At 43.5% G+C, this 27,974-nt stretch overlaps 1 protein-coding gene across 1 annotated transcript; it reads right to left on the reverse strand.

Annotated features, from left to right (window-relative positions):
• Positions 1-27,974, reverse strand: EGLN3 (egl-9 family hypoxia inducible factor 3). Its single transcript, XM_003363671.5, has 5 exons — positions 27,243-27,974; positions 7,199-7,318; positions 5,543-5,679; positions 3,720-3,793; positions 1-2,886 (listed from the first exon to the last, which is right to left on the reverse strand). The coding sequence occupies exons 1-5, from the start codon at positions 27,597-27,599 to the stop codon at positions 2,855-2,857; spliced, it is 720 nt and encodes a 239-aa protein (XP_003363719.1). The 5' UTR covers positions 27,600-27,974; the 3' UTR covers positions 1-2,854.

The following is a 27,974-nucleotide window of genomic DNA, read 5'->3' on the forward strand; positions in this document are numbered from 1 at the left end:
TCAATTTCACATTATTTTTATTTAAAATAACTTTACCAAGAACATCCCTTGTGCTTGTCCTCACAGTTGATAAAACACAAAAGTACCTGACACGTCCAAACTCCTATTTTATACAAACTGCTGATCCAGCATGGCGTTTCCCACCATTGCTTTCTAAAACACAGGAAATTTCAAGACTGAGAAGCCAAAAGAAATTAGGATGACCCAGCCTCTGAAAAACCCGAGTTAAAGAAGAAAAACAAAATCATGTCTGAATGGATAATTCATGATTCAGACAGTCCAGCATTTAACTGGTATTAACTACTCTACTACAGATCTATTTAATGCACTTAGGTAAGACTTTTTATCTCCATGAAATTGGATCTTTGGTTCAAAATTTAATCTCCTGCCAAGGACTCTGCACTATATAGGTGATGTAACACTGAGGTAGGCTCTTAACATTTCATTGCCAGGAATATACAGGAAATTGATCAGATTATTTGCCAAATAACGTTTCTTCGGCAAGGCTAAGTCCTCCCCTAAGTGGGCTGTCAAAGAGAGAAGCAAAAAGCAGACACTATCAGAGTCGTATTTTCCAGATTCATCTTCCAGGACTCAAAGTCAGCCCTGAAAAATCAGTGCATTAAAAATTGATTTGTTACGTTGTTTATTAGTTTACAGGACGTTTATCTGAAAGGAATAAGCAGGGCCTAAGAGGTCAGATCTTTTGGCAAGGCAAAATATTGACTAAAATGAAAGATACAAGACATACTATTGGAACGACATGATATTCTTTCAGAACATTGTCACTATCACTCTCATGACATTAGTAATTGTGGGAAAAAAGTTACAATTTTACGAAATATAAAATTCCTAATAAACAACCCTCTTTCTTTCTATCCTATTGAAGTTTTTCAAAATTGTTCCGAAGGAGGAAGGTGCTCTGACCTATCTGAAGCTACTCTCATGTCACTCCTCCAGTCCCAGGATAGCGAAGGGCAGAATTCTCCTTTGTTCCATTTTCAGATTCATAGTGGTCAATGACCTGTTGTTCAAACAGGTAAACAAATATGAAATGACACTATGTCCAAAGCATTCTAAAACTCTGAGTTTAAATTTGTAAGTCAACAATGAGAGGAACATGTGTATGCAAAAATTCTAGCAAGCCCTTCCTGCCAAAGATGGAGGAAATGAAGCAAACCATTACAACACTAAGGAAGGAGAGCGACTTTATTCGACAAGTATTTACTGAGCCCTTACTGTGTGTCAGGCACTATTTTAGGTGCTGGGAATACATTCCATTGATTAAAAACATACAAAAATCCCTGTCTTCATTGTGCTTACTCTCTAGAGGAAGGATACAACACAATAAACATAATAAATAAGTCAATTACATAGTAAGTGAGAAGTTGATAAGCACTATGGGAAAAAATAGAGCCATCGTGAAAATCAAAACAAGTCTTATCTGGAAACTTTCCAAAACCAGAAATAGAAAAAATAAGCTTCTTTCTTGGAAAGTCTATATATCTGTAAAGGGCAAAAGAAAATATTTTTGGCTCTTTAATGTTCATGGGATTTTTCAAGCAAGAAATTAAAGGGATTTTGAAAATATGAAAATGGAATTGAAACCTAGGAAGAGAAACTTTTATAAAATAGGTGCTTGACACAGAGTTTTTGAGGCAGCATTATCTGTGCTTACCGCAATAGTAGAACCTTCCACAGTTCTAGCAAATTCCAAGATTCTGGCCACACTGCCAATCTCAGTAGATCTGGAGAGTCAAGTCTGTTGAAATAATGCGATTGGGGACAGAAAACGTGGAAGAACTCCAACAGCTTTTCAGGATTTTTTGTTTTATTTCCATTTCCTTTTTAAAATACAACAGCCTACTTTTTGTTATTTTCTTATTTTGTTAAAGAGAAGGGTGAGTTCCTCAAAAAGGAAAACTGAGAAACAGGAATGCCCACATTCCCAACTCCATCTCCACTCTCAAACTGCTCAAGGTGCACATGTTTATTGTATGTTGGTAGACCCAGGTCTTTTGACATCAGAGCTTGTTGACTCTAAACTACCAGCTAGATTTTTTCCCTTTAACTTAAATTCAAATTCCATTTCAACAAAGCAAGCAAAACGACTAATGTCTAGTTTTTGCCTCTGGAGAATTAGGTTCTCTAAGTAAGAAGTAAAAACAGAAAATAAATGGTGTTGTCATCTGTGATCAGAAAGTTGTATTTTCAGCAAAATGAGGCAGAGACAGAAAGTCCAGGTTGTAGGACCAGAAAAAGGAGTGTCTACCCACAGGATACTTAAAAATTGATGACTATGACAGCAGCCCTTTCTAGAGGTAATAACGTCACTAAGTTGTAATAATTCTCCAGAAACCCCAACAGCCCTGGATTAAGAACATCTGAAATTGTTCAGATGACACAAATTTCTGTTTCCTGCTGTTAAGGCTTCAATGATGCCTCTTGGTGGCATCTGTCACCATTTTTCTTCTTTGCAAACTCCTCCTTTCAAATCAGGAAGCATACATAAAGTGCAAGTAGGATTCATTCCCTCGCCCGTGGTTCCAAGCGCTTCTTTTGATGGCCAGTATTTCCAAAGCTATCAGTTAAACCACTGGCCAGCTAGGTCGTCTGCAGGTATTTCTGGGGTTAGCAAATGAGTTCATCTGGCAAAGAGAGTGTCTGAAGGTGGATGAGGTCTTGGCAAGAAAACCCAAAGTACCATTGGCAAGACAGGGATGTGAATGATGCAAGCAATAGGGGGGGTTCTTGTCACCGAGTCACTGAAGAGGCCTTCTTTGGATCTCAACTCTTAAAGGGAATTCAGGAACTGTTACTAAAAGGAATGAGGCCAGCGGATTTCAGAGCTCGGTCAGTCTTCAGTGAGGGAAGATTCAGTTTTTCCTGGGTTGGGGACAGAAAAGAAAATGAAGAGGGTAAGGAGCCAGATCTGATGAGTTTAATGTCACAAATGTCACCCCAAAAGCCTCCAGTAAATATTTCCCATTTTACAGAACAAAGCTGAGCAAAGTGCTTCCTGATAGGGCTTAGCAAAAAGTGTTTTCTTTGTTATTAATAGATATTCAGTACAAATGAGTCATGGGTTAGGCAAGGTGACCTATAACTTTACTGCAGGATTTCTTAGATTCCTTTTTCTTGATTAATATGCCAATGAGCACTGTGACTCTTCAAGAGAGGGATACAGTATGTAATATTTCCCACATTTTGGAGACCAGGAATATATCTTCTTGCAAATCAACTTACCCGATTAACAGCACCATTTGGGAAATGCTGCCTTACGATACTGACTGGATGGGACAGGAATGGTGTTAGATCATATGCAGTTTACATTACACGAGCCCAGTTTTTATATTAAGAGTATGGTCCCATACCAATATAACAAATTAACCATTATAGCTGGGTTCCAATGTATTTCCTTCATGTGCCAAAATCCTTCATGAGCAAAATTTAATGTTATGTTTGATAGGTGAATATTAATGATAACAAGTAAACTCTTTCCCATCTATTATAAACGGTCACCAATCAGTGGGCATTCACGGGGGATGTCCTTTTTTTCTGATTTTTCCAGCAGAGCTAAGGCCAGAGTTTCAGGATTAAGCCCATCAAGATGTCATTATAGGAAGCTAAGCCACAGCTGAGACTGAACAGAGTATATTAGAATATATATAAAATGGAACGATTTGATCAAAAATCACAGAAAAATATCAAACACATACTAGTTAAATTCCTGAATTTCTTTTTGGCTTCTGCCCTTTCTTCAGCATCAAAGTACCAAACAGTCATAGCGTATCTGTGAAAAATAAGCAGATATATGTTTAAAAATATTACCAAAAAAATTAAAAATACTGTAAGTCTCACATGAGAGTCATTTGTAAAGCCAACATTTAAAGTGTTCTCTATTATTAGAAGTCCATCCTAATTTTAATTTAAAATAAACTTCTCTGGTTTCAATTCTATTTAAATGTAATAAAATATGTAAGGAATTCCAAGTATGTGCCGGGCATTATCCTGGGCAATGGGAATTCAAATGACCACGCGAATACATCTGCCTCTTTCCCTAAGAGCACAGGCTCCAGCAGGGGAGACAGGCGACTTAAGAAATAATGTAACAAGTCAAGACGATCTACACAGAAAGGACTAGAAGGGAGACATTCTGCCAAAGACTGGGAAACCCAAGTTGGTGGGGAGAGCACAGAGAAGAGGAGGTGACATCTGGGTGAAGCTTTGAAGAATAACTTATTTAAATGACAGGACCCTTAAAACGCATGGCTTGCTTTCTTTAGTTTTGGACACTGAGGCAAAGATGCAATGGAGTAATGGATGCCCTCAAGCTATTTACTGCATTCCCATTAACTTCCTTTATTCCATCTATAAGAAAGACTGTAATAGCCATCATTTCAGGCGTGAATTTTCAAAAAGTTTCATTTTACAATTATTATTAGCTACTAGAATTTCTATAGCACTTGATTTTTTTTTCAAGGGCTTCCCATCAACATTTCCTAACGTTTCCCTTGTGACTTTGGTCATCAAAGAACTAGGAACAAGAAGGGAATTCTGGCATGAATGACACAGTCCAATTACTGTACCCCATTAAACAAGCCACAAGCAGATTTGGTGGTAGAATTAGTTACCTGCTCACCTAGGGCACATTCCAATTTGACATTTAATATGCAACCCTGTGTGGGGCTCAGATCTGTGATTTCTGGAGGGGGATACTTATAAATCTTAGGCACGTTACACATGTGATTTTAATTTAATTAGGCTTGTTAAGGTTTAGTCATTATCCTTCTAGGCAAGTTCTCTCTCCCTGCCCCCAACCACTATTCCCAATTCAAGCCGCACCAGATACCGCCGGCCTCCAATACCTCCTGGTTTACAGCTTTGGCCATAAAACAAAGGTAAGTGCGAGGCAGAATTCGAAATTAAGATTATGCCAAGGGTCTCTAGATTAATACTAAACAATACTAAGTTGTTCAGTTACTCCTAAAATCTTCCCGTGCATGATCTCAAGAAAGGATTTTTAAAAATCCAATTCTTGGAACACAATGAATACAGTGAGCCCAAACCAATTTTAAGCTAAGGAAAGGGTAAAAAGGAAAAGAAGTCAGGACAAAGTCCTCTTTCTTTTCTCAAGGTTCCTTCTCTGCTTGCAACAGCAACCTGTCAACTCATCCAGAGTTGACCAGACAGAATTCCCGATCTGTGACCGCTGACATTCTCTGGGGGTAGTTCAATTCCAGGGGGTTTCAAGAAGTGGTGGGGGAGAAAGGAGAGAAGAGAAAAACATCCCGGGAAATTTGGAATCCAATATGCTCACTAATGGAAAACGATGTGTTGCTAGTTCAAACTGACGTTAGGTTTTGTGTACTAAAGAACCCAAAGTTTCCCGTTCAATTTTTATTGATTTCAAACAGGTTTGCTCTCAGCTTTGGGGTGTCGTTGGTCCCTCATGTGCACAGGACACGAGTTTAGAGAATTCTCCGGGGACTGGGGTTTGTACGAGAGGCTTCTCAAGAGGAAGCGTGGCCGCGACTATTACCTGGTCGCATAGGAAGGCTGGACTTCATGTGGGTTCCTGCGGTCTGACCAGAAGAATAAGAGTCTGTCAAAAATGGGCTCCACATCCGCTATGAATGATTTCCCTTCTGGAAATATCCGCAGGACCCCACCGTGTAACTGAGGGCCACAAAGAAGGTGGATTATTTCCTGGCCTTACACATAGTTAATTAACAATGATATTTCAGCCTCGTCTAGAAACCATGCCATCTTTCAACCTCCACTCCAAGTGTGTACTACTCCAAATTTTTACTTCAACCTTTTACTTTGTACTAAATTTTACTTCAGACTTGGCTAGACCCATCTCCTTATTCACCTGAGACCAAATGAAGCCTTCCCACCCCCACAATCATGAAGCCCACGGATACAAAATGGAGTACTATTAGGTGGAATCAGACAGAATTGCCAGTTTTTGACTGTTTTTGACCTACAAAACCCCCCAGCAATTTCCTACGGTTCAATCTAACATTAACAGCTTTCTAGGGTAGAATTTACAGCTTTCTTTTGAACTCCTCCAGCTCCTATGCGATCTCATCAGTTGGAAGTTACATGTTCTTTTTTCTGAACTCTCAGGCTTCCTTATCTGTACCTTTTATTACATATATCACTGTCTTTCTTGAATTACTTTTTTTACACGTATCCCCGATCTGTCCTAATGGAAGACCCACACCAACGGAGAGTCCAGGCCTCAGGCTCAGGGTCCCCCCACAGCACAGGGCCTGGCTCTAGCAGGCACTCAAATATTTGTTCAACGATTTCAAACTTTGCAATTTATTATCACTGATCTGACAACTCTATTCTTTTGCCTACAACATCACCTTTCAAGATTTTACAGGACAACTAAGGAATATAGTCCAGTCATGTTACCAAACAGGGAGAAAAGACGAGCCTTGTCACTGATTCCCTGGCTTCCCAGCTTTAGTTTTTCTGACCCCAGATAAAATATCCCTGCAGTATTAGCATCTGCCCTAATGAACAGGAAATGGAGACGCAGAAGGTCCAAAAGCCAAATAAGCTTGAAAAGTTCTCTGACTTCTCAGACTCCTAAATCATCCTTAACTTTCAGAAAGCATACAAATTCCAGACAAACGTTTGTAAGCGTGGAACCAGACTTCATATCGCTATCTATCTATAAGTTCCAAAATATAAAAATCAGCCATAAAGCCTCTGGCATTCACAACTGTAGTAAACCATGGCAAGCAGCCACCAATGAGATGTATCACCCCAAGAGAACGGACTGTGTGGGAAACCTCGCTTGGGGATGATTTTATAGCCCACAGTTCTATTTTTGTGGAATCCGCTCAATGTTGCTGCTGGAAGGGAAAAGTATATATCTTATTCTGCATTGACAGTCATCTCAGCTCTGGATTAGACTAAAAACATTGATTGCCATTCCTAAAATAAGAAATTCTCTTCTAACCTAATAACGACCCTACGTACCCTCCATCAAATTAACTTTATATCCATTATTTTCATCTCATCAGCTTAAGTACTAATACCATGGGAGGGGAAAAAGGAAAACGTAAAATAGAAAAGCTTTATCAGCAGGAATTATGAACTCCTAACCCATCTCTGAGTCATCTGAGTTCCTTTCCTACAGTTTCTAACCCCACACTCTCCTCCCATTATTCCAAAGTACCTTGGCATCCCAATTCTTGTTCAGATAGTAGATGCAGGTGATGCAGCGGCCGTCACCGTTGGGGTTGTCTACATGTCGAACATAACCTGTTCCATTTCCCGGGTAGCAAGCCACCATCGCCTATGGAGAAATCCCAAGAAAGCTGGTTAACAAAGCTGAAACAACCTTCTCCCACTGGTGAACAGCTGAGTAACACAGTCTCCTTGGGTGCTATGGGACATTTATAGGTGGCTGCTGGCTTCTTAATTGCAGGTACAGTACATAAATTTGGACTCCTCAGCATGTAAGATTAACAGCCAAGTAACACCACATGGCTCAGCCCAGTGGAAAGTGGGTCAACAATATTTCCATAGCTCTAAAACATTTTAGACAGTAACGCATCTACATTGTCATTAGGAGCTTTCTTCAATGCTCCTTTTGGAAAAAGCAGGTTCTGGGTTCCCACCCTAGACCCACAAATTCAGAATCGCTCCATATGGAGTTTAGGGGTTATGCTTACTCAACAAGGACTCCCGAATCACTGAATCACCCACTGTCTTAGAACAATGGTGGAGGAAGCCATACCAACAATCCTTCTGGAAATTACTATCAGAGGATTACTATTAAGAGAGTAACAAATCTCTAATTGTTCCATGGAAAAATTACAGCAAGGAGTAGAGAAATATAGGCAAAGTGCAAAAAGCTAGTTCTTTTCACAGGACACTGCCCTATTTCTAAAATATTTTTATAGGCATGAGATATATGCAGGAAAGATACTGGAACTACTGGAACTGGCAACAGAAGATGAGGAAAGGGCTATTTTTCCCGTTTTGTTTGTTGATGTATTCTACTAGAACAGTGCCTGACACATGGAAGGTGTCTGTTTAAAATCTGATAGATAAATAAATAAATGAATTAGCAAATGACTCTTTCCTCTAAAGAGTAAGTTTACGTTCTACCTAGATCAATAGAGATTTCTGTCATTTTAAAAACCTCTCTTCAAACATGCAGGTAGCAATCCAGTTTGTACTTTCCCTTATAAATGCCAGGGCAGTCTCATTGCTTAAAGGATCAGTCAGGTAGAGGCCCAAAGCTGTGCTCTAATGGCTCCATGAATCAGCTTCGATGCTGTGGGGGCCACTCCCATGGTAGCGTTGAAAACTTGAACTAGGCATGGAGCTTTAAAGGCTTCACACACACTGCATACTGGAATAATAAGGCTGAACGGTCACTTGGCTCTGCAATGAACTTAAAGCTTAAATCACCATCTCTCTCAAACTTTATACCCCCATTCAGCTAGCAATCCCCACATCCTGCCTTTGAACATCTAAAACATGAATGCAATGTCGTCTTAGAGCTGAAGTTAGGCTGTTAGCTTGAACATCTTCCAGAAGGTGGAATTTTGAGGCTACTGCAATCAAGATTTAACAAATGATGGTACCACCAAGCAAAGGATGGCTTGGGGAAAGGTGATTGGCAGCAGACAGAAATGATGGGCCTAGCTGGGGAAGAAGAGATAAAAGAAGTCACCTGTGAGGATGAGGATGCGGTAATTACCCATCCCTGGAAGCAGCTATTAGGATTCTAAGAGCCACCACTGAGCCAATAATGAAAGTCACTTAAGCCACAAACAATTACAGCCTGGATTCCCCACCATCTCAGCCTCTCCCCACTGTGAAGGCTTGAAAAGAAAAAGTGCTCCATCAACGCTACACAATCTTACATTCTTAAACAGCTCCACTCTAAGGAAAAGGTCAGTGGTCTGGATGCCTGCCATCTAGTTCACTCTGCAACTGATCGTGTGAACCCAGGCTCGGTTTCTTTTGTATAAAGAGGGGCTTGGGTTATATGGCCTCTGAAAGTCCGAGAAGATTTAAGACTTGATCTAAGCATCAGCCCCAGAAAACGCAACAGAGTTCCTCAGGGCACTGTGAAGTATTTATCTGCCTCAGCACTCAGCTTAAACACTGAAAAAACAGATACAAACTCATAACAATATAGTCCTTACAAATTGCAGCATTTATAAAACACACACAGAGAAGGAGCTAGCACATTCCAGGGGATTTATTAGGAGGCTAAAACTCCTAATTGTCAGCAAAGTATCTGACTGCTTAAGCGAGAGGAACAGAGAATTTTTCTGGCCAGAGTGAATCTTCACCCGTTCTCCTTGTTCCTGAAGCCACAGCATCAAGTCTGAAACAATGGAAGGAAATCATTGTGGGCCTCGGTGGGCCTGTCAAAATGACACAGGCCAATTTTATCAGTGTTTTCTGGACAAGAGCCATTGGAGATGGGTCTTGGCTTGGGCACATTCCCAACTACTGATTGGTCTTTGACACAGTCCAAAACCAGGAGGCTAAGGATGCACTGAGAAGCAAGCCTCACTTCAATGACGAGTCACACATTTCTGTGCCAATTTGTGCACGGGGCAAAAACAAACCCCGGAAACTGATCGGGTCAAACGCACTGCTATCGAGACCTCAACGAGACCAGGAAGGGATTCAGACGGTATAAAGGAGGAGAATGCTTCAGAACAGTAAGAACGGGGGCCAGACTACTTCAATGATCATGTGATAAATATGCCAGGCAATTAACAATGACACTGATCAGGAGGATAGGAAGGATGCCACATCTACTGTAGACTGTTTATTTGCCAAAATTTCCTGACTGGATTAATATTTGAAATTCACTGAGGTTTAATAACATGTTAGTGTGACCTACAATAGCACATATACTATACAATATAGTCCTATTCTTGGATGTACAGATAAATCCACAGGTCCCCTTATGCATTCACCATTCCTTCCTCTGACCTCACCGTGGACACCCCCCTCCCACCATCCCCAGAGGCCTCTCCACAGCTTTGTAGCGAAAGGAAATGAGCAGAGGGGTGAACCCCTCCCAGGCTGGCTCCAGACCAGAGATGTGTGCTCCAGACACCTAGGCGGCCACGTTGAGGCAGGACACATGTACGGATTCTCTGAAGATGTCCACAGATATACAGCCAAATCCAAGTCACAAAATCTGCTCCCCAAATGCCACAGGTGGAAAACAGTGGATCTGTTACAGTTATTGTCAAGCTGGCTTCATAAAAAACCATGTCTCATTAATCCCAAAGGTAAAGTTGAAAAATTAAAGTCCAGGATGTCCGTTCCAATGCTAGATCGCATGTATAAACCATTTCAAAAAGTTGGTGTCGGTGACCTCCATTGTCCATTCAGCAATGACGATCATTTTAGATCCACAGCTGGGAAGGGGTACACGTGCCCCAGCCCAGCCTCCAGTTAGACTCAGCACTTATCTAACAACAATCAACAAGAGATTTTTTGAAGAAGAAGAATAGCCCTGAGCTAACATCTGCCACCAATCCTCCTGTTTTTGCTGAGGAAGACTGGCCCTGAGCTCACATCTGTGTCCATCTTCCTCCACTTTATATGTGGGATGCCTACCACAGCATGGCTTGACAAGCAGTGCCGTGTCCGTACCCAGGATCCAAACTAGCGAACCCCCAGCGGCCAAAGCTGAACATGTGAACTTAACTGCTGCGCTACCGGGCTGGCCCCAAGAGATTTTTATAGAATTGTATTTTACATCTCTCATGACTTTGGAGTCAGATTCATTAGTATGACTTGACCTTAAACAAGTTATAATAAGGTGGCATTTACGTGAATTTTAACTCAGTAAATTAAAATGCTGATTTTAATGCTCTCATTTTATTTGCAAAATTTGCAATAAATGTGAATCCATTTTTAAAAATTGTCAAGAATAGCATAATTTCAAAGCTGTCTGATTGAGTGACCTTTCAACTGGTATTTCGGTCCACTGCCAAATGCTAGCCCCCTCTACCTGCTAAGCAGAAATACCAGGCAAAATTTGTAAGGATTTGTTTTGAATTATGAATGGTCTCGAGCAGAACATACTTTCAATAAAATGCAACCTGAGTACAGAATAACCTGTACTTAAGCTCTTTACACCTCAGTTTTCTCATCTGTGAAATGGGTTTATGAGGAATAAGGAGACGACCCATTAAAATGTGTAGTGCAGGCCTGCACCCACTAACTGCTGGTTAACGTTGGCTATTGTTAAACCTGATGATATGCTCGTTGTCTTCCCCCCACCTGGGGCTCCAGAATGTCTCCCCTTCAGGAATCCAATTCTACTTAAGTGCATTGTGACTTCAAATCCAGGCTGGCAAACTCCAACAGCTTTGGGCGTTGGCAAGTAACCTAAATGCCTGTAGCCAATCAGGTTTCTATGTGTCAGAACTCTGAACTACGTGCGATGCTACCACACCAGGGAATCTGCTGCCCTTTGCAGTGAGCGCCCAGTGTTACAAAATCTTCAGATTTTAGCAGAGTAGCAGGCAACCGAACGGGATCTGTATATAAACTGTCCTGAATATTTTTGACCCCAATTTTTAAATCAGGGCCACAAAAAATACATCCTGTCGAATTTTGAGATCGCCGTCTGAGGTCTCCTAAGAAGTCAGGCTACTCTGCAATAGCTCTGGAGCTCCAAGTGGGCACCGTCCCCGTCTCTCCTCACCAGGCTCAGACGCTTCCTGTCCCAAGGCACAGCCCCATCTTCCAGCGCCATCCGCACTCCACACGCCTCCTCCACACCTCCCTCCCCTCTACTCCTTCCCTCATGTCTGCTCTGGACAGAGCAATGGGGACCCCAGATCCTTCTCCTCTCCATCATAAGATGCTTACTGTGCAGCGAATTAGATGTGTAAAGACTTGAGAAGAAAGACATGAGACCACGCACCTTCTTCGGCTTGGAGAAACAGCCTAGCAACTCATCAGAGTGGAGAATGTAACAGCCGAAGTTTTCTGGCCAGAAATGAGTCTAATTTATATTCGGGTGACAACAGCCTAGGTAACAAACTTCCAATGTTTCTAATCAGCTGTAGGTGGAGGAGCTGAAGGCTATACTCCCAGGCTTATTTTTCTGGGACATTTGTGTTCACACATATTTTAACACTTACATTTAATGTGGACAGTGAGCAGAGCAGCCCCACGGTTGTACCTTTATGTCCCATATTCATAAAGGCATCCATGAGGAAGGGACACTATTTGGTAATTCATCAGGGGGCGTGGGCGGTTTGTTAGTAAGTGGAAAAAAGGCACATATGGTGTGCTTTTAAAAAGAAAAACAAAAATAAAAAATCTTTAAGAATTCAAACTGCTATATGCAGGTGCACCATAGGAGAGGCTGGAGTGAGAGAAAAACCAGAAGGAGAATGACCTTTGCAAGTTTTGCTCTTTTAAAAAAAAATCTAGGGACCGGCCCGGTGGCATAGTGGTTAAGTCTGCGCACTCTGCTTCGGCAGCCCAAGTTCGCAGGTTTGGATCCTAGGCGTGACCCACACACCATTTATCAAGTCATGCTGTGGCAGGCGTCCCACATATAAAATAGAGGAAGATGGGCACAGATGTTAGCTCAGGGTTAATCTTCCTCACCAAAAAAAAAAAAAAATCTAAAGATAAATTAAGCCAAAATGTCATTTTCCACTATTTTCCACTTGGCTCCGACAAGGGGTGAGATAAGAGAACTCCAAAAATCCTTCACAGGGGCAACGAATTTAAATCCAGAGGACATGGAAAGCAAACTGGAATTATTGCTTTAGCCTTTCTTCATCTTCCCTGTTCAGGAGTGTGTAATCTTCAAGGATATCTTGTGGGACCCACCATTGTCACTTAAATTCCTAAAGCACTATATTCATAAGGCATCTTTACAAGATGATAGCAACTGTGCAAGGCTTTCTCCAAGAGTTCAAGAAAATGCCACTGAACAAAGCTCACTTTGCTGCCCATCCCATCTTTCCTATGACATTGAACCAAAAAGTAAGCTGTCATGTGATGACGAACAGCTCAGATGCATAAAAAGTTTTTTAAGGGGCCGGCCAGGTGGCACAGCAGTTAAGTTTGCCAGTTCTGTTTCGGTGGCCCGGGGTTTGCTGATTCAGACCCCGGGTGCAGACCCACATGCTGCTTATCAAGCCATGCTGTGGCAGGCCTCCCACATATAAAGTAGAGGAAGATGGGCACAGATGTTAGCTCAGGGCCAGTCTTCCTCAGCAAAAACAGGAGGATTGGCAGTAGATGTTAGCTCAGGGCTAATCTTCCTCAAAAAAAACAAAAAGAGAAAAAAATGCTTTAGGATTTTTATGTATTCATTCTAACTTCACCTAGACTGGCATAAAGAAATCAGTTGTAGATCATGCAAGCACTTTCAAGAAAAAAGTAGGAAACTTTGTGCAAACTACCAAGTTATCTTGGCATCTCACTTATTATCTATCTTACTGGTTAAGAGCAAGCCTAGCTTTTCCTTCCTCCTGGTGCCTCTAGTGAAAGGCTGAAGTAACAAAATGAGGGGGAAATGGGAAATAGGCTTTTGGTGGGCAATAACATGAGCTGTGTCCAGCTACCAGGTTCCCCTTCCCAAAGTTTCAGCATCTGACCAGACAATTCAGATTCAGAATGACAGTCAGACATCTGTCAGGTAGGCAAGCCTTTCAACAAACCCCAAGTCATTCATTAAAATGTTTTCTACTATTCTATTTCTACAGTGAGAACGACTTCTGCCTTCCTCATTTGCCCTAAATCCACACTAAAAATTCCTCTTTGAACCTAGGTACCCAGAACACTGCTACCTATAACCTCACCTCCAATTTAGAACAATAATCCTCACGCCCCCATACCTGAATTTTGTAGCAATGCAGGAACTTCAGTAATTCTGAGAATGAAAAGAAGTTATAGCCCTCTCAGTTGCTCTGGAGAGGGGGGTCTGTCGGCCCTTCTGGTCCCCCAACAGCATCGTGCCCGTAAGGGCAAGGGATCTGCCATCTTCACTGGGAGACCTGTCCTCACGTCGACCTTTTCACCATTTTAGTCTACTCTGAGGTCCTAGCTTCAGGGTCATGCAAACAACCATCAACAACTACCCAGACGCTGGAAACTTCTCCTAGCTCAGTGATAACAGTTCCTTGAGACTCTTACATTACAGAGCTGGCCTCGCGCGTGCGCGCGCACACACACACGCACGCACACACACACACAAGTCCTCATAAAATCACAGAAGGTTCACAGGCCTGTAAAGTCTAGCTGTACTAGACCAAGCTTCTATTCCAGAGGATCCTGCACTTCATGCATGAACTTGAGTGACTCACCCTCCCGCAAGAAGCCACTGAAACTCTCAAAGGCCAGGAATTTAAAGAGACTATTATCATTCCTTTCTGAATTGTGGTTAATTCCTCTCGTTGGAGGGGATTCAGCCAGAGCCCTGCAATTAAGCACAGTAAACAGGCCCGGGAACATCGACATATCAATACAGGCTGTTTGGGTTTGGGAAGGCGGCCCTTCCCAGGGAGGCCTGGCTTTCGGCCAGCAGAGTGACGGCTGAGTGACAGGGCTACGTGCGCTGCGTGAGGGTGGCAGCCAGCCCACACCCGAGAGCACACCGCGGGGCAGACCGCAGAGGGAACGGGCACAGGAGAGCCCCCCGCCCCCGTCACCACTCCAGTTACCAGAGAAATGTTTTTAATAAGGACTTCCTTGCAATTATGAAATCAGCAAAGGTCGGCCAGGCCCAGGGGTAAGGACATTAAAACAGGCATTTAACCACATCCATTCTGATACCTTTCCCCAAATCATAATGGCTGCCATTCTGAAGACCCACGTAGCCAGGTGGCACTTTATGGTGGCGCTTTACACATATGGTCCCATTGAATTTCCTGGTTAGGGGGAAGGTGAGCAGCAGCCATCCCCCCTGAGTCACACTGCTCACACGCCTTCAGGAGAAGTCATTAACCCTGGAAGTTATCATATGAACCTAGGCGTTATCTTATTCCTATGCAAACCCATTCAGGAGTAATCCTTAAGGCAATGATGGAGGTAGGAATTCGCAATATTTAACTTCTTTTGATGTGAGAAACAGCCCTCTTAGAAAAAGAAAACCTGTAGCTCTCTAACGGCTCTGAGCCTAACAGACAAAAAGAATGTTTGAGACTGCAGGACTGTCAGAGAATTCAGTATGGTTGTCTGTAAACTCTCATCTGAAATGAATCCTAAAATACTTGAGGGAATCCATGATAACTTACAATTGAGGAGACAAGGTTTTATTAATGGGTAATATACAAAAAAAAATAGTCACCTATCAAAACACGTCATGAAAAATACCTTGAAGCCAATAGTCTTCAGATAAGAAAAACCAGGAAAACACTTTACCTGCAATTCCCAGTGAATTTTAAGAGTATTAACAGCGGACTCTGCAACTATGTTGGAAAATATAAAGTTAAAGAACTTTCCAGGAAACCAGATCTTGTATTTACATTTGCATTTCAGCCCTTGGAAAAACATATCTGCTGAAGGAAAGAAATGACACACAGCAAGTTGGTTAAAATTAGAGCTCACAAAATTCAGTGGGCACGTTTATGGACCAAGCAAACTTCGGTATGGTGCTTACTACGTGCGAACACTGTTCTCTGTGCTTCACAAATGTTACCTCATTCAAATTCCTAATAACGCAAGAGGCAAGAGCCATTATTATCTCCATTTCACGGATGAGGAAACTGAGGCACAAGGAGGGTAGGTAACTTGCCTTGTCGAACTCAGTCCAACTGCAGAGTGTGAGGCCTTCATCATGGTCATGATTTACCATCACGCTGATCTAATGTCGAACATGAACCAACCCACCCCACTTTTGAGGGAACTAAGACCTTCCTTCGCTTCTGCTTGAAGTATCTGACTCCCTAAGCATCAGCTGTCCAAGGTGTCTTTGTTGGTTACTCCCACTACAGGACACTCAACCCCACTCTCAACTTTCTGTGGTGCCTGCAGGGCCCATATCCGCTTCCGAGGCGACTGGTCTGCAACAAGCTCATGCCTCGTCTCCAGGCTGCCGTTCCCCGGCCCGCCCGGGTTTCTAGGGAAGGAAGTGAGCCTCTCCAGGACCTTTCCTTATTAGCTCGGGTCAACACCTGCCAAGGTTTTCAGGCTTGTTTCAAAGTTAGAAGAAAAAATTTTAAAGGAAATACATGAGTGCATTTCCCTTGGGAAGACAAGATCCAGCACCTGGTAAATTCAAAGGACTCCCAGGGACGAGATAAATTTCCCTTACTCAGATGCAAAGCTTGTTTAGGAGACGTCTTATCTCTATTTCTACCACATTAATGAGAATTCACCAAAGGCCAAACTTTCTAAAATAACACAAATTAGAAGACACTGAGTATACACCCACTGTGTCTTGCAGGAGGGGCGAGATCCAGAAGACCTCTTAGAGGAAAATAAAAAGGTTCTTCCGAGAGAAATGTACAAACTATTTGGGGAGCAGCAAGGGACTGGAAATAAAGGAGTGCCTGGCTCTGAGTCTAGGGAGCAGGGATGGTTAATTTAATTGTCCCCATGTTCCTCCAAGACAGATATAAGCCCCATTTTACAAATGTGGAAACAGAGTCAGAGACACAAAGTAACTTCGGGACATCATAGAACTAAGCGTGGTCTTTCTGCCACTAAACCCTGCTTCTAAAATATGAGGAAAAAACTGTTAACTGAAAACAGGTGCTATTATTTCCAGACCGCCCATGAACGAAATTGTCTTCCCTCGACTCAACAATGCAAGACGCTCCAATGATTCTCGTGGCTTACCAAATACAGGCTCAAACCCTTAACTGGGAAATCAAGGCCCCCCATGCAGAGGGAGGAAAAGGCAAGTGGTAGCTGTGATCTGACCTCAACCTAGTCAGACCTTTGATTCCAGTCAAGCTGGATTCATTTGTCAGCTTTTCCCCCCAGAGCCCCACACCTGAGCCTTCTTGGGCCTCCCTCAGGCAGCCATCTCACCCCAGAGGGCCAGAAACCCCCCTAGGCTTCTGTGTGCGGTCCACAGCACATAATAGATGCTCAATACAGAGAGACTCAACTGCTACAAGGCGCTGTTTTCCAGTTTGTGCTCATCCCAAGTCACTAGGATTCTTTCCCATCCTTCCTTGTGCCTTCAGCTTGCACTCCTTGAAGCACTCCATGCTGGATACACGAAGGGGAGCAATTCTGAGTCATTAACAAAGACTTTTCCCCTCCATTCAACACAACAGGAGAGAATCAATTCCAAATTCTGCTCTAATTCTAGTTCTGGAAAATTAACTTTATTGGTACAAATAATACAAAAATTGTGTGCACGTGTGTGTACTTAACATGTTAATAGGTGGTGGGTTTTTCTCACAAATGTCCCAAATGAACTGAAAACACTTACATTTTTTCGTTTTCGCAATGAATGAGCTCAGATCCGATCAACTGATTGAACTCCGATTTTCTCAATAATATCAGGTAGGAAGATACAGCACCAGCCCTACGTAGCCTCCTCTTACTCATCTTATTCAATGGTTCTCAAATGTTAGCACGTATGAGAATCACCTGGAGGACTTGCGAGTTTCTGATTCACTAGGTTTGGGGAGAAGCCCAAGAATTTGCATTGGCAGCAGATTTCCAGGTAATGCTGATGCTGCTGGTCCAACAACTACACTTTGCAAACTGTGGCTACTTCGTGGCAAAACCAAGAGTTTGTACGCTATGCCTCACCCTAAATGAGAAAGGGTAAAGGTCAATTAGTCAGCTGCACGAGTTAATTCAGGGTACAGGAGGTGGGAGGGAGAGCAGGAAGCGAGAGGAATTCCTGGGGCGGCTCCTGGCACAGGCTCTACAGCGCGAGCCCTACAGCCCAGCCTGCAGGACACGTTCCAGCTGTAACTCTGTAGCATTGCTGAGGATCGGGTCCTGTCAGCGTCAGGGTGTAACTGTTGGTACAGTCTGCTCTCTGCGGGAATCCAATAAGAGGTACTGAACCCACCTATTTGCCCTCTCAGATGAAACTTTAGCCTCAGTTTTCATTTAATTCCTTGGAATCCTGGAGGTAGATCCTTATTATTGTATCCGCGTTATAGATGAGGACAGGGAAGCTCAGAGAACTGACTTGCCCAAGATGGCAGTGAGACGAGATACCAGGCGAAATGTTGATCCTAGTGCCTAGCAGCAGGTGCTGACTACATTAAGTTAAAATTAAAACTAAAAATCAACCTTGTTCCTAAAGAAGTGGAGAAGGAGGTCCCGAGATACTGCCTACCAGGGGCTCTAGCCTCCTGGCCCCAGGCTTCTCGGGCTTCTGTGAGCCAGACCTGGACGTAGAAGCTGCCAGGATCTGTGTGTGACTCTGGTCCTTTCTAGGGCCAAGCAGAGAATTTCAGAACGGAGGAAAAAACCTTAGAAAGCCAAAGCCCCTCCTTTGAGATAGTCCCTCATAGCGTGTTAATGTAATAAAATATTTAAACATTCTGGCATCAACTTGGGGACCATGCTGCAAAACCTCTTTTTTTTTTTTTTGGCCTAACAAATTATTTATAGCTTTTTTGACACCCTGACATCCGTTGAAATCAAAGTTCTTTTTGAAGATGAAATTAAGTCAATAAGCATGTATGAATTGTAAAGGATTGTTCGAGGCACTAAAAGTATATTTCAAGCCCAAGAGTCTCTGCCTTCAAGGATTTATAAGTAAAGCGAGGCTAGGGTAAGCAGCCGAATAAATAAGTGTACCAGAGCAGCCTGGATTAAGCCACCAACAGAGTTCCAGGGAGCAGAAGGGAAGACTTCACGGAGAAGGCATGAAGATGGATTTTGAAGAGAAAACAATAGGAAGCTCAGTATGCCTGGCAATCAGTTTCTAGCATTTCAGGGAATGGGAGGGAAGGAAGGCAGTCAGCGGGAGATTAAGGATAGAAAGGTCAGATGGGGTCAGATGGGGTCAAATAGGGTCAGCTGTGGAGGGCCTTAAATGACATGCTCAGAAGTTCACAGCGTGTACAGTAGACAATGGGGAGAGAGGGCAGCTGGGTTTTTTAAGCATGGAGACTGCATGATTAGAGCTGGGTTTTGGACCACTTATATATACCCTTGCAAACGTACACTGAAATAGATTCTAGGGGGAAGGGGGAACCAAAGGCAGGAGGATTTATGGTTGAAGTACGTCTCTTTAAAATACTTCCCTCCTCAAGGATTTCTACTGGAAAGCAAAATAAAATTTAGTTCTAAAAAAGACAAAACTTGAGGTTCCACAGTGAACCCAAAAAGCCACAACAGCACAAAATAGGCCAAATTTTGACCAATAATATTGCTTGTTCCTGCCTGAATCTTCAAGATTTTTTGTTTTAAAAAGGTGTTATTTATTCACTCAAATCACTCAAATTAACCTACAAAATAATATGAGTAGGAAAAAAGCCATCCAAAAGAAAGACTCACTGTCCATTCTGTGTGGGGTACTGAGCTTTCTGAGTAAGCGTCCTCAGGTTGACCAGACAGATGAGTGGAAATGGGAACGGAGGTGGAGGGAGGGCACGGGCAGCATCTCTGTTCCATGCGTCTGGGGGACAGAGCCAGCTCCACACGAAGTTCAGACTGTTGAAAACAGTCGACTCCTTCTAAGCGGTGCTCAGATAGATGAGTATTACTCGGAATACTCAAAACAACCTCAAGTCCCCCTACGAGAACCAAAAACAGACGTCACTGACACCCGGAATTGAGTTTTGTTTGGCTTTAAGATTTTATTATTATTATTTATTTCTTCTTCTCCCTAAAGCCCCCCAGTACATAGTTGTAGATTCTGGTTGTGAGTGCCTCTGGTTGTGCTCTGTGGGACGCCACCTCAGCATGCCCTGCTGATCGATGCCATGTCTACGCCCAGGATACGAACCAGCGAAACCCGGGGCCGCCGAAGCAGAGCATGCAAACTTTACTCGGCCACGGGGCCGGCCCCTGGAATTGAGTTTTTCATTTTGTCTTCTTCCCACTGGCAAATCATCAAGACTACTATCCTATTACTTGAATCTTTGTATTTTGGAATTATTTTTATGTGGTAATAGTATTTTGGCCTCATTTTGGACGGAAAAGTAATATTTAATATGGGATAGATACCTTTACTCCAGAACTTGAGAAGTGTTGATCAATGTTGATTATTCTCCTAAAGAATCAAACATTGGCTTGACTTAATGAGGGTGAACTCCTGTGCAGTGAGGACAGGGTGAGGAGGCAGTGAAGGAGTCCAGCACAGGATCTGAAAACCTGCATGGTACAACTGCAAACCCACGTGTGTGTAAGGCTGGGACTGGGTGGGGACAGCGGGGGTCGGGGGGGAGACACTCAGTCACCAGCAGCTCACCACAAGCAAGAAGAAGAACTCACCAACAAATCACTATCAAAAGAAGATACAAAATTAAAGTAAGTTCGACACTGGTTTAAGATTGAAATAATCGAGGGAAACAGGGTACCCTTCTATGTACAATGAAGCAGGCTAACTAATCGTGCTTGGCAAACAGACACACAGCTCTGAATCTGAGCCAAATCAACGGCTCCTGGCCAACTGCCAAAGCCGAATTCCTTAGTCTGGCATTGTAAAATGATTTGTCTGTCGCATTTACAATTCCAGTGCCTCTGGATTCGGCTACCCGCTGGGAACCCCTGGCAGTTGCCCAGCAGAACACATCTGAACTATCATTACTGTTAGGACATGCGCATTTGACAAACCCTAGAGAAAAAACGACACCCATTTCTCAGAGCAACATTAGTTAACAGCTACAAAGGAATCATCAAGTCTGTTGCTGCCATAATTAACAAAGTATTCACAACCTGCCCCATAGTGCTAACCTGCAGGCTGCTCCTTGGTGTTCAATAGACATGGGTCAGAATGTCACTTAATTTACTAGAGGCACAAAGATCAATCAAAAGCAGAGGTCTTGCCAAACTGAGCACGGGTGAGGGGCCCTCTGAGCTTTAACCTGACTCGCCGGATGCTGGGTGTGCAGGAGGCTGGGCGCTCAGGGATGCTTCTCAGATGTGCTCAGCTCATTATGGGTTAAACCCCACCGCCTACTTGAAGTTCATCAGAGACATCTTCCATACATGGTGTGTTTTCAGGATGGAGTTGTAACATGCAAGGCTGCTTGTTATCTACAAAATCTGAAATTCTTCTAGCCAGAGTTGAGAATCAGGGAAGAATTTCCAATTTTTCCTTGAGCTGAGTAAGGTCAGAAAGGGAAATAGTTCATAACCCCCAAAAGTCCAAAGCACAGATAAGCTACATAATTCCACCTAAGGGGTGTTTATCAATTTCAAGTCAGAATGATATTTAACATTCCCAAATAAAATGCTGATACATCTGAATTAACCTACCAACCGCGTCTCCCAATCTACCTGACTTATGGAGCAACCCCAGCCAGGGAAGCCCCTCTCTTTAAAGCACCTTTGCTCAGGCCTGAGACCCACTTCAATCCCTTCTCGAGACCTCCTCTCTCCAAATATAAAAATGACTTGACTGCTGAATGATTGAGGGATTGATGAATGTGATTTCTGATACCTCTCTAGCTCTAAAAACCTGTATCATTAAGTCCTGTATAGCGGCCGGGCCAGTGGCGCAGCAGTTAAGCTCGCACGTTCCACTTCAGCAGCCCGGGGTTCACCGGTTCGGATCCCGGGTGCGGACATGGCACCGTTTGGCAAGCCATGCTGTGGTAGGCATCCCACATAGAAAGTAGAGGAAGATGGGCACGGATGTTAGCTCAGGGCCAGGCTTCCTCAAAAAAAAAAAAAAGGAAATAAAGTCCTGTATAATTTTGGTCACTTCATTTTAAGTAAATAGAGAACCTGGAGAAAGTCTGAAGAAGAGAAACAAAAATGACTAATCAGTGTAAAAGCAGGACTGTTTAACCAGAAAAAGAGAAACCAAAATTGGTGACAACTATTTCACACCACTCGACTTTCAGCTTACTTCTTTTATTTTTCATTGAAGTATAACTGACATATAGCACTATGTTAGTTTCAGGTGTACATCATACTGATTCGATATTTATATACATTACGAAATGATCACCATGGTAAGTCTAGTTATCGTCTGTCATCATGCAAAGTTATGACAATATTATGACATATTCTCTATGCTGTACATTACATCCCTGTGACTTATTTATAACTGGAAGTTTGTACCTCTAGATGGTTTTATAATCTCGTTCCACCTCCCTTTCCTCATCCACATACACGTTTACCACAGTGGAAGACATTTAATGATTTGTGAATGAATAAATTAAATTAATACCCCCGATTTCCCACTTCACTGCAAGCAGATAAGGTTGTACTGGAGTGGCCAATGGTCCAAAATGGAACAAAAGAAATTATAAAGTAAACATGCACACACACACACACACCCCACCTTCTTTTCTTTGTTCCCAAGTGTCATTCAACAAAATAGACAAAGAAGACTATGAAAACTCACCCAATGGAGGAACTTACTTCACTGTCACTGAGGCTGCATTCTGTAAATTATTTCCTTGGATTAATTTCCTTCCTCCAAGAGCTAAGTTATTTTTAAATACAAAACCTTTTATAGGAATCCTCACATCCTTACAGAAAGATGTTCCAGCACTTCAAACTCAGTGCCTCCTCCCCCTAAAATACTTCAAGCACAGAAAGATTTTTAAGATTTTAACTGTAAAGACACCTTTTATGGTGTCAAACTCTTCGAACCCCAGGCTCGAAGAATTGCACCTCTCATGGGCCCCAGCAACCGTACGTGTGACACATGTGTGACACCCGTGTGACACTACATGCTCCACTACCACCCCAACCAAGGCTGATCAGTCTCCTGAGCCGAAGTGAGACCATCACACTTTCTCCCAGGGAATGAGAACAGGGAGCCTCGAATGGTAGTCAAGACTCTGAGGATGTCAAACTGCGGCTGAGGCAGCCACTGTGCGGCAGCCACCTTGAGTCATGTGCAAGAAAAAGCAGTAAAAGCTGGAGGGAAAGCAGAGAAGCACAGGCAAAGAAGGAAAGAGGGAGGCCAGAAGGGGCCAGAGAAGAACTAACATGCCAGCACTCCTGGATGTTAAGGCCTTTCTGGTTCCCAGGTCACGGCTCCAGCATTCTGTGAACGCTGACTGCACTTCCTGCACGTGGATACCAAGAGAGATCCTGGTCTTCAAAATACATTATCCCATTTTTGCTTCAAGTAGTTTGCAACCATGTTAAGCTCCACTGAGTAATGGATATTCCTGATGTGATTTCGGGTGGGCCAAAACTGTTATTGCTAAACAACAAAGGAACAAACCTACCACTTTGCAACACATTTTCTTTTATTCATAACTTACTGCTGTTTCATCACGTCTCAGCACTGTTTCCAGGGGAGCACCGATCTGTCTGTTCACAATACAACCCCCACCACCCCATCGTCCAGAACCACTCCGGCAGGGACCCTAACAACCAAGCTTATTAACAATACTTTTCCTGCAAATAACAGTAGGAAAACACTAGCACTGCACTCCGTTTTCTTCTTCAAATGTACTTAACTGACCCGCTTCAGAGTTTGCATTTTGTTGTTTTTCTTTTTTTAAGCCTTAGAATTAATCAAGTGTGAACTAGAGGATCCCACAATTCAGAAGTCCATGTGTATGTGAGCTCTGGGAGGCAGGCGTCATGCCCGGTCACCTTTGTGTCCCCGGCCCACGCACAGCACCCCACACTCAGCGGACACTTGCTAAATAAATGCAAGGATGAAAAGCAGGAGCCTAACAGTCAAGAACCCAAACTCTGGAGTCAGATAGAACTGGGTTCAATCCCAAGTCGCCCATTTACAGGCTCATAACTTTATGAAGGCTCAGAAGTCTGCTAAGAATTTTACGCACATCATCTTATGTAATGCCCTTCCCCCAAAAAAGCTTTAAGACAGTATTATCCCTCACTTTACACTTGGTGAAAACGGAGTAACTTAGCTAAGGCCACAAGGTTGGGAACCCCAAGCCCCATAACCCCTATGATAGACTGCCTCTTACACCAACTTTGTGACCTTGGGCAAATGATTTCATCACTTAGTTTGCTGAAGATGGTGGTTCTGAAGACCAAGTCAGACAGACAGTGTTTGTAAAGTGCTTAGCACAGTTCCAGACAGAGCAAGCTGCTTATGAAAAGGTAGTTAGTATCACCAGAGTTACAAGCTAGGGAGTCTTCAGTGAGATGCTCCAAGCAGAAGGACTTTTGGTTCTGTAAATTACACGTTCTCTGGAAAACAGCCATTTTCATGATCTAGGCAGCCAAAGCAAAAGCAGCAAATTATAACCAATGTTTATCTTGGATACGGTCTAAATTCTCCAAAAGGGAGTTAGATAAGAAATCTTTCGATTGTCTGAGAGCAATGACCATGCTTGCAGTTAGGGGGCGCCATACTGCTGTACATTATAGGAAACTACTTTCCCAAAGGGTCTTCAGCTCCTTTGGATTTTTCTCCAGCAAAGTGGACGTAGATAAATTCTGACCAGTGACAACTTTTTTGGCAGCGAGGGGGAACCCTTTAATATTGCTTTCCATACGCTTCCACAATTCAATTTTAGGTCCAGTATACATTCCTATTTTATTCCCAATGCTGTTGCTATTGCTTCTTTCAGATAAAGCGCATGATTACATTATTCAAGGATCTTTAAAAGTCTAGAAAAAAAATACTCAATTAGGATCAACACATTAATAATCATAACCCCAAGAAATTTAAAGTACCTAAAAACAACTGCTCTAAAATAAATGTATATGAAAATGGGTGATGGAAGCTCATTATACCAGCCCCTCCACATTTACTTACGTCAAAAATTTCCATAATAAAAAGTTGAAACAAATTTTTAAAATAAATGCACAAATTCTGCCTTTTAAAAATTTGGTTTTTACTGAAAACCTGCTTGAAGGAAGCAGCACAGAGGAAGGCGTTCAGCTGAGGGCAGAGAAGTAAATAAGAAGGTTAAATTAGGGTGAAACTCACATAAATCTGGAAGTGTTTCTGCAATGCTTTAATAATGAACTTCATACAAGAGACCTAAGGCCACAAGACATTACTAAGGAAACTTCTTTATACAAACAAATCAAGCTTTTTCTTATTTTTCACTGTAATAATTGTTTGCTCAACCTAGCTTGCATTTGGTTTAGCTGGCCAGGGAAGATCCCAGTCGAGAGGTGATTTTTCTAAAGGGCAGGAATGAAGAGCTTTGTGCCAAAACAGCCGAAGGAAAGCTGGAAATCTGGGTATGGAAGAAATCTCTTCAGTGGACAAAAGATGAATTTTCTCTTTTCAATTTACAGTCACCTGCTGAAAGGGTTAACTGAAAAGTTAGCTGAAAAGTGATCTGTTCTACCGGGAAGATAAGCCATAATTGAAGAGTCCTATCTACGGATCGTTTTTCTTCTTTAGCCCGACATACGCAGGGCTTTTCATTCAATTTGAGGAGTTAAATTCTAGCCTAAAACCCTACCACTGTCTACTAAGTCAAAGCTAAATGGAAATCCTTAACTTTCAGATGTTAGTGACCTCTTTCTACCGATTCATTCTGACTTCCCTCAGAGCAAATTCTGTTCCTAGAGTGCTGGGAGGAGGGCGTGGGGGGTGGAATTCCTAACACTTAAGTTTAAAAGAAACTTTAAAAAACTGATAAGAAGCCATCTGCTCTTCCAGGTTGGAACCCTCAAGCACCTCGCCACACGGAGGCTAGCCATTCCCCTCCCCCAGCCTGCCCGAGACAGGCAAGGTCAGTTAATGCAAAACAAAACTAATCAAGACAAATGGCTCTTAGCCACCACCAAAACGATGGAAGAAGAGTAAAGAAACATTTTAACATCAATCTTCTACAGAGTCCACCTAACTGAATTTTCCCCAAATCAAAGTAAAATTTAGAAAGCCCCATTTTCTTTTAAGATTTAGTCTATTTTCATCCGATTAATAGCATGCTTTCAGGGATTCTATTCATGCCCTCCTGGCTTGAAAGGTGCACAGCAATCTACTTCTCCCCATTCACCCACTCCCACCCCTTCATTTCTACACACGTCCAGTCTCCACCACTTGCCGCTAATAAAGAGTGTTCCTCGCAGCTTATGAGACAAAAGACAGAAGAATGATATGTTTTATCACAAGATCAATTTTAAATTGAGAAATACCACAAACGTTGTTAAAGAATGGTACATAGGTGACTGTTCACCTTCCTTCTCACACTGGTAGGCTTTGCCTCATTGTGTTAAAGTTCCTAGAGGTCTGAGGGCCCCCTGACCAGTCCACAATAAAAGAAGTACAAATTACTCAGAACTGCCACTGGAAAGCTGGCTGGATTATATGGAGAAAGACAGTGATCAGCTAGTCTATGCCAAAGTAATGTACACGCACCAACATCACGGTGGTACATGTTCCCATATTTCTGCCAATCTACCTGGAAACGTTTCCAAGATAAACTACCACCCAGAGAGTCACTTCTGACTGTGTGAACAAAAACACGGTTTCTTTCCAGAGGTACTTGACTACCCTCTCCTGATCACTTAACTGGCTGTTTTTGAGTGATTTTCCCATCAACTGATAGTTAGGAAAGGGAAGGTGGCGCGGTGTAGGGCTCAGCAGCAGGAGAGAATTTTCAGTCAAGCAGATGATCTAACTAGTGTCCTGGGTGCAACAAGCCAAGGGCAGCTCTCAAAAGTGAAGAGGAGCTTGACTCTTTCACGGGTCAAACTCTTCCCGCACCTGCCAAACTTCACAAACCAAATGCCACTTCGCAAAAGCACACCGTCTCCAGAATTCTTTAAGAGTGCTTTTGTAGGCATCAGCTCTGAACGTAATTGAAGGGCAATGTTATGTGACTTTCAAGTAGACATTTAAGATCACGAGTTCACGTGTGTCTCGGATAATACACAATGTTTCTAATCACCTGTCTCTCGTTTGGACCTTCGAGAACCTCCCATATCTTCGACCAAAAAGTCACAGCTTGTCCGGCTTGTACCAGCCACCAGAGCCATTATTTCAAAGTTAACAGAGAAGGCCATTATAATTATATACCTGAGACCCTTAGCATGGATTTTCGCTCAGAGGAGAGGGGGAAAAGAGAATCAGACTAACTTCTTGCTTCTTGATTAAAAGCTAAAGTTTGCTTGCAGCCTTGCGAAGGCGACAAACGGACTCCGAGTGCCCCCGGTCCCCGCGGGCTGCAGGAGCGGCGCGGCAACCGCGCACATCCTACCTTGGACCTCTCCTTGACGTAGTATTTGCCCAGCCGGCTCCCGCAGTACAGGACCAGCCTGTCGATGAGGGACAGGAGGAAGCTGATGGCCTCGCAGCCCTCCTCGTTGCCCCCGATCCACGTGATCTGGTCGCCCCGCAGGTGCCGCTTGGAGACGCCGGCGCGCGGCCCGGCCAGCTGGCCGTCCCTCAGGGCCCCGCTGCAGTGCAGCTGCTTGACGCGCTCCAGGACGCAGTCGCCCACCACCTCGCCTAGGAAGTTGTCCAGGTAGCAGAAGCCAACCTCGTGCAGACAGGGCACGATGTACTCCAGGGCGATTTTCTCCAGATCCAGCCTCATGATGTGTCCCAAGGGCATCTCGCCCGCAGAGCCGAGCGCGCCGGACCCCCAGCGTGCACCCACAGCAGCAGCGACCGACGCGCGCGCAGCCGAGGCGCGGGGAGCGTGGCCCGGGTTCAGCTACCTGCGGCGGCTACGGTCCCCGAGCCACCGCAGCGACAGGGAGAGGGGAAAGTTGCTCGCAACTCGGGGAAGGAGGGATCCCGTTTGGGGACCAGCAGGAGTTGTGCGGGGCTCCACGACCCGGCGCCGGACTGGACCAGCGAGGAGTCGGAGGGCCCCTTTTGGGGACGCGGAGCCACCACTGGCGCGGCGGCGGCCCGGGTCGGGAGAGGCTGAGGTCCAGCCCCGGAGCCGGCCGACTCTGCGCGTCACCGGCCCCGCCCAGGCTCC

This window comes from Equus caballus, chromosome 1 (assembly GCF_041296265.1).
Source record: "Equus caballus isolate H_3958 breed thoroughbred chromosome 1, TB-T2T, whole genome shotgun sequence".
In the NCBI taxonomy this organism is placed as follows: domain Eukaryota; kingdom Metazoa; phylum Chordata; class Mammalia; order Perissodactyla; family Equidae; genus Equus; species Equus caballus.

Excerpts from the sequence above, each read along its gene's own strand:
- EGLN3 (XM_003363671.5), bottom strand. The coding sequence starts at position 27,599 with ATGCCCTTGGGACACATCATGAGGCTGGATCTGGAGAAAATCGCCCTG. Across the intron at positions 7,319-27,242 it reads ACGTCAAGGAGAGGTCCAAG|GCGATGGTGGCTTGCTACCC; the intron begins GTAGGATGTGCG and ends ATTTCTCCATAG. Across the intron at positions 3,794-5,542 it reads CAGCCTTCCTATGCGACCAG|ATACGCTATGACTGTTTGGT; the intron begins GTAATAGTCGCG and ends TATTTTTCACAG.